The 7,310-nt window shown below is 41.1% G+C and overlaps 1 protein-coding gene across 2 annotated transcripts in view; it reads left to right on the top strand.

Annotated features, from left to right (window-relative positions):
• Positions 1 to 1,527: 1,527 nt before the first annotated feature.
• The window catches only part of LOC135477876 (corticotropin-releasing factor receptor 1-like), a 91,425-nt gene continuing 85,642 nt past the window's right edge, over positions 1,528 to 7,310 (top strand). For both annotated transcript variants that reach the window (XM_064758083.1, XM_064758082.1), the window contains exon 1: positions 1,528 to 2,554. In XM_064758083.1, the coding sequence (XP_064614153.1) occupies positions 2,407 to 2,554 (148 nt within the window). In that variant the 5' untranslated portion in view covers positions 1,528 to 2,406. The remainder of the gene's footprint in view (positions 2,555 to 7,310) is intronic.

Raw genomic sequence — 7,310 nt, 5'->3', positions numbered from 1 at the left:
TATAGAATGTTTCCACAATGGCAAGTCTTTGGTAGACATTCACTCATTGTCAGATTGTACATGTCAGTAACACAATACGAAAAGCAAGTCAACATTATATCCCCAAAAAAACATTAACCTTCGCTGTTGTAATTTCCACGATGAGATGGAAGGCTCTAGGGATAAATAATTCTGAAATCAATGGAAATTTCGGGTTTATTTTTTTAATTTTCATAACTTACATAATGTGGTTTTTTTATGAACGGGCTTTTGTAAATTTCTCATATAAGCGATAGAGACAATACCAGTAAAACAAACAAATGTACTGCACGCACATTCCCCACAGTAAACTATCGTCAACTATTAACGACAAAGTAGGGCAATAATATCGGACGTAGGCTGGATATAGTATAATAAATCTTTAACACAATTCTGCTTGCATGGAGATGTTATCGAGTTTTGCATACAAATGGTTTTCAATGTATGCTTATGCGCAAAGCATGTTCTGGATGATAACATTGTTCAATATATACATGCGCAGGTCTATTGACTTACGGCGGCCAGGCCGGCCCTCTCCGCTTACAGGCTAGTGAAGACCGCGGTCTGCTATCGAATCCGGGCATCTAAATGCGGTGTTAAGCTATCAGACTTGGGAGAAATCCATACGGCAAGCCGACGGCTATCAGTGCAGAATGGTGCGGGCGAGGTGTGGCTTCTCTGAGGCGGACAGCTGATAGCCATATGTCGTGGTTAGCCCAGCTTCCCGCTTAAGCATACGGGCACCCACTGTATACCGATGGAAATGCCGTTTGGGAAATCGTCTGGTAATAAGTCATGGAATTTCAGAAATGAAGACATGTTTTATCCCTCAACTAAGAGAAATAACGAGTTCACGATTTCGAGCTGTCAGAAAAGTTCTATATTTGCGCCAGACGCACAAATCGGTTTAGTTATCGAAGATAAGATTATGATTCAGTACCCACATTAAAACCATTAACGGACAATCTTATTTACTTAGAAACCTGAGTAAAAATGTAAAAATTCGCAGTTAGCGGTCTTGGTAACGTTGATGAGATACAGTGTGACAAGTATGTCGTATCATACTGTGTCGATCGGGTTGTTTATCGATTAAGTCTCAAATTAGCATTCTTTTAGATATACCCAATAAGTTTATCAGGCCTTTGTGGCTATGGAGAATAAAGACACCAGAGGGCGTGCACAGCCCACTGCCAGCGAGATACTCCAACATAGCGCGTCATCTGGACCGCCTCTCCTATTTGCCAATATCGGCTACCGTCTAAAACAGCAGATTCTGGATATATCATGTGATAGCGAGATGAGGTCGTGAGAAGCTGGTAGATGTACGACTAACCCATTCGTCATTGCTGAATTATTTCGGAAAGGTGATAGCCTGGTTGTTTATACAATTGTCTAGATAGCAAGAAAAGGCCTGGCTTTATTCCCTACTTTCTTCGCTTGGGCCGGCTGGGATGTTAAGATGAAGTGAGTCGTTTTCGCCTGATGTACCGTGTAATTTTACTACGTACAGGAAAAGGTTGAACAGAATTGTAAATTTTTGGAATCTCTTTTGTTATATACTAGAAAAACAGTGTGGAGATACCGACTATAGTGGCAATACTGAAACTGCCGACTATATGTTTAGCCTTGTCGGCACTTAAATCTTGTAGACAGTCTTAAAGACTGAGACAACTTCTTTCTAGATGTTAAAGGATGTTTTGCATCCTGTATTGCCGGTAAAAACGTGATTTAAGGTCTAACGTTGTTTGGACGTTTAACCTTGTTCAATCCGAACACGCTGGATAAGTGTTAATGTGTTGGTGTTGTTGTTTACGTTCGATGCTAACAATTTTCCTCTAATGATTCACTGATAAACGTGGATTAACATTTACAGCGCGTGTCATCGTTCTGCAAACTTCTTCAGTGCAACACTGAAGTCATACAGACGTTGCTGCTTCGCTGAAATAGTCGTGTTGGAAAGCTGTCGGGTTTACCAATCGAAACCTGTCAGTGTACATTCTGGCACAGCCCGTACAATGTACAAGATGTTTCCCCAAACCCACCAATCGTCGGGAGGCAGGAAAGGCTTTCTTGAGACAATTTCTGAACAGTGATTTTAGGATCCAGTCGAGTACTCGCGCTAGACAAGCCGTGGGGAGGATTCTTGTATTGTCTTTAAAGTTATGAACCGCCAAGAGGAAGAGAAGAGCTGATAGCTGTGCTCTTTAACCGTAGCCTTCTGCGGAAGTCGACTTGGTGTTGTCATAAGTGATTTGATGCCGGAAGGCAGTCTTGATTGATTCCCTTGACAGTTTCATTCTTTGTTTTCACCTCCACCTGAAACGTTAAAGCTATGTCGTTTCACATATGTTTTCTGTATTCCTTTAACTGAACTCACTTTGCTAAATAATGGCGATTAGCAATATAACCCAAAGCGCTGATGCCAACAATACAGATCACACACTGACTTACGATCAAATCTCGGAACTGGATGGGACTGCAAATTACCACGAATGGAAATGCATGTTTGACTACTTCAAGGGAACACAGATTCCAGGTAAGTCTCTTCTTTTCTGTCGATATTTTACGGGAACTATCTCCCAAGTTTTGTGACTCGTAAAGGTGTTTCTGGTTTACTTTTCAGGCAAACAAACGATTTGCATCTCACTCTCTTGGTAAATTATTCTTTCGTATATACATTTCCATGCGGAAAACGTTTGCAGGTGTTGCAAAAACCTGCACTAATCCTTGAATCGAAGGGATAAGTATTATGTCTGCTTAAATGTTCCATATATACATGTGTATATATATATGTCGATGCTTCTACCATGTGGCGGGTTCTTGTTAGTAGGAATTATGGGTAATCTTATACAGCACCCCGCGTCAAAGAAGTGCTAGCAATGTGGGATTGGGCACGAAGGCAGTTTTTAAGTTTGTCAATACCATACCCACCCCCTCCCCCACCCCTTCTCCACACACACAAACACGTACTGTTCTTAGGGGCCTTGTTGCGTAGTTATTTAAAACCATTTGTTATCCACAAATATGGTGTGAATATCATACGTGTGGAAATTCATCGTCAAGTTGCAAAATTTTGGTTTGTGGTTTAACCTGACCAGTACGTTTCCTCTATCAGTGAAACAGGAAGCCATCGCGTAAGTGAAATATTCTTGAGTATGGCGTTCAACAACAACCAAAGAAGCCAACACTTTCTCAATTTGAGTAAATTTACTAGAATTATCGGCGATTGACATAACGAATTTCCATTAAGTATTAGTTCACATAAATATGATCAAGTGTGAAGGTCTGCCGGCGGTCGTGGGTTTTCGCCGGCCTCTTTCCACGTTCCTCCGACCATATTGCTGGCCTCCGTCGTATAAGTGAAATAGTCTTGAGTACGGCGTAAAACACCTATCAAATGAATAAATAAATTTTCCCATACTAAAAAACAATACTGCAAGAATTTCTCGTAGACGTAATGTTAGAAGTGCAAGTGTATCTTTTTACCAGGTATGACACTAGGAGGGAAATCTTTCCAGTGTTTATAGCTCTTTATTTCTCCGTTCAGAGATCTTACTTCACCTCGCCGTGATAAACTGGTCTCATCTGGTAATGCCTTGATCAGTCCAATGAGACCTCGACACTCTCATTTGTCTCCCAATACATGCAGCTGTCCATTGGCGCTCGCTTACTAATTAGTCCCCTTCAACGATGACGAGAAAGAGAATCCTGGTTAGCTACAGATCCTGGCCATACGTTCATAATAGGTCTTTAAATATGAATATACAAACTTAGAAGTATGTGTATAGAGGAAGAGGGCATCTGTGGCCGAGCGCAATGACCAAAGCACCTCTCACCAATGCAGTCGCTGTGGGTTCATGCCAAGTTCATGCTGGTTTGCTCTCCGGTCGTACGTCTGTCAGCAACGTGCGGATGGTTGTCGGCCGGTTTCCTCTTACCATAATGCTGATCACCATCGTACAAGTGAATTACTCCTGAGTACCGCGTAAAACACCAATCAAATAAATAAATAAATAAATAAATAAAATTAGGACAGCCTTGTCATAGTTGAAAACTGAATTAGATGTCATACCTAAAATATCCTGCTTTCCTTCAATGATGAAAACTGTTGATTGCTTTTCTCTTACGTGTTACCGGCCTTACATATTTTTTCTTTACATATTCCTCCAGGAATTGGTGTTTTAGGTGGTTTTGGAATTGCTTCTTGCGATTATCGACATGGAAAGCAAGTTAATGGTTCACGTGTGATATATGTGAGTCGGACATGGTATTTTGATTCCTCATTTTTCTACATCTTTGGAACGTAAAAATATATATGTTAACAAAATGGTCTTGAGAGTAAGAAACCTTGTTATTTGCAGATAATAGACGGGTTGTTGTAGACCGAAGGAAAAGTGGAGAACTTGTTAATCTATTCCCCTTTTCACTGACCGGAAAATGGACGAGGAAAGGCGTTATAAAGATTTAAATGAATATTGAGATGAGAATTAATCTGAAGTAACATGTCTCGTAAACAGTGGAGCGTCGCTCTGTAGGTCGAGCCTAACCGTCTATAAATCATTTTGTTAGTGACAGAAAAGGGGAGTTGTGTGTCTCGCTTGCAAAAGAATGTAACGTTTAATTTTCGAGAATTTTTGACAGGAATATGAAACCGTTATTTTTTCAGCGTGTAATGTGATTTTTTTTTTAAAGCAAGTGCGACACATACGCAGGGAAGAGAGGATTTCACCAGCTGTCATAAAAGTATATCCCAAGATGATTGCCAATACAGGGGCCTCTGTGGCCGAGGCGGTTAGCGTGCCAGCACCGCGCAATGACCCAGGATTCTGTCACCGATGCGGTTCATGTTCAGCTCATGTTGGTTTCCTCTCCGACCGTACATGGGAAAGTCCCTCAGCAACCTGCGGGTGGTCGTGCGGGTTTCCCCCAGGCCCTGCCCAGTTTTCTCCCAGAATAATGCTGGCCGCCGTCGTATAAGCAAAACATTCTTGAGTAGGACGTAAAACACCGATCAAATAAATAAATAAGTTTGAGAATGCCATACCTTCCCAGAATGTCAAAATACTTAAACAGCATCTAAATGTGTGCAGCATCTTATTACACAAAACTCCATTTTCGGATGAAAGCTAAAAAAAATTAACACACGAAAATGAATTATTTCCACCAAAAACAAGGTTATTGCGAATGTTCCGATGACTATTCAATCACAAACTACGTAAGAGATGTGATGAAACTCAGTTTCCATCTATAACTGAATCAGCATGTTCCAATCAAAGTTTGGATCGAATGGCACACCGCACGAATTTTAATGATGAGGAGCAGGAAGGGTTACTGAGGAAGCGCAGAGGTTTTCAATAGACTCTCAGGTACCATGGATACTTCAGCTATGGCAATGACATTATTGACACCTCATACGTGGGAAGGACTGAATGCCAAGTCTGCACGTAGTCAAACGTTAACACCATATACGTGAAAACTCCACACTTCCTAAGAGAAAATCACGTGATTACCTCACAAAATAACCCCAAAACGAGGTGAAAAGTGATATTGACGTCAACAGGAACTGTAGATCTCAACACCAAATTGGTTTCACTGCTACAAACATAATATAGCCAGTTTTACACACTTAAGATAAATGAAAACTCTTCGCGGTGACCCAGAAAATACCAGAAGAGCAAATTACCATGGCAATCGTATGACTGAAATATTCTTGAGTACGGCGTAAAGAACGAATCAGTCCCACAGTTTGCACCTACTTACGGCTGTGTGTTCAGAACAAACACGTTAGACATAATTATAGAGCTGTGGGTGAATTCAAACGTTATGTAAAAGAAACCACAGATTCTTCAGATGGTACGTCTTATCTGGGCCTATATTTGTGCAAAGACCAAAACGGTTTCCTCTCTAACAGACTGTACGGCAAGAGGGATAGATTAAATTTTGACATTGTAAATTATCTTTACTTGGGCGGCAATAAACCGAAGGGTCCTGCATATGGCATGTACATATCTCGCCTTGTAGCATTTGTTAGATCCTTTGTGTTATGTGATGATTTCAGTCAATGTCACCAGTTATTACTACAAAAACTAGTGGCCTTCACTCTAAGTTTCTTAAGTTTTACACTGAGTATAATTTTGTTGTAAGTAAATATGGACAGAACGTCCTAAATCTCTAGCACTTTACTTCATAACTGTGTCTAATTCCGCTTAACCTAGGACTTGGGGGCTGTCCATTCATCGTTTGGAATTGTCACGTTGGACACACGAGCAGTTACAATCAAAACTGAACTGAAATACATATTTTACTATCGACAACTTATATTCTAGCATGGTTCAGGATTTGAATACTGATTTCACTCAGTCGTTTAGAACATAACTTGCGTCTTTCTAACATCACTTAAAACTGTTGACTGCTTCTCTTTGCATGATCCCGTCTTATTTTCGTACTTTACATACTTTGTTAGTTGTTTGGTGATATGCGTGAAACGTCGTTTTGGGAATTGACCTTGCGATTATTGACCTGGAACGTCTATCTTGGTTGACGGCTGGTACACGAATGTCTGTTTCGACGCACAGATTGCTAAACTGAACTGCATCCTACCAATACTGAAGGTCAGTGGTTTATTTTCAGCAGAGTAGTTTTCACATCCAGTGACGCTGCCAGCCATCAGGGCATTGAGTTGTTTCTCAACGTGTGTAAACGCTCAGTAGCCAAAGATCTTCGGAATGCAGATCAGACCAGACAATCGAATCCTTACCTAATAAATAGATTATGTCTTAAACCACGTAAGAACAGCTCTACTGAATGGTTACAGCGTTGACTTAATTGGACGCTAGACACAAGCAGCCGACTCATTAGTGTTGGGGCTTATCCTGAACTGGTCAATTTCGTAAACATCTCTCACGTGATGCGTCCTATTCACATCCTGCTAGATGGGTTTAATTTGCCAGCGGAAGAATATATCTCGGTATTCCATTAAGAATTAACCGCTGTGCACTGAATAATCCCTGTACTCTTTTCCCGACGTCCTTTTTTCTGCGTGCGCATCAATGTCATGCTATCGGCCATATAGACGTACCTTGCGTCGGTTTGTATTGTATACCTGCCCATGCTGGGGTTCAGCTGTCCGTTTTACATAGCAATCGCAAATTCTACCTGGTGTAACTTCCATGACAACGTCTACTGAAGAGATACGTCACCATGACATCTTGTGCCTGAGGTTGCCTTGCGACGGTTTTTTAGAGCAGGTCCAAATTGTCTGGACTAATCACTAAATCCTGGTCCCTGCTCAC

This window comes from Liolophura sinensis, chromosome 11 (genome assembly GCF_032854445.1).
Source record: "Liolophura sinensis isolate JHLJ2023 chromosome 11, CUHK_Ljap_v2, whole genome shotgun sequence".
NCBI classification, from domain to species: domain Eukaryota; kingdom Metazoa; phylum Mollusca; class Polyplacophora; order Chitonida; family Chitonidae; genus Liolophura; species Liolophura sinensis.
This window is presented reverse-complemented; position numbering and strand designations above follow the sequence as displayed.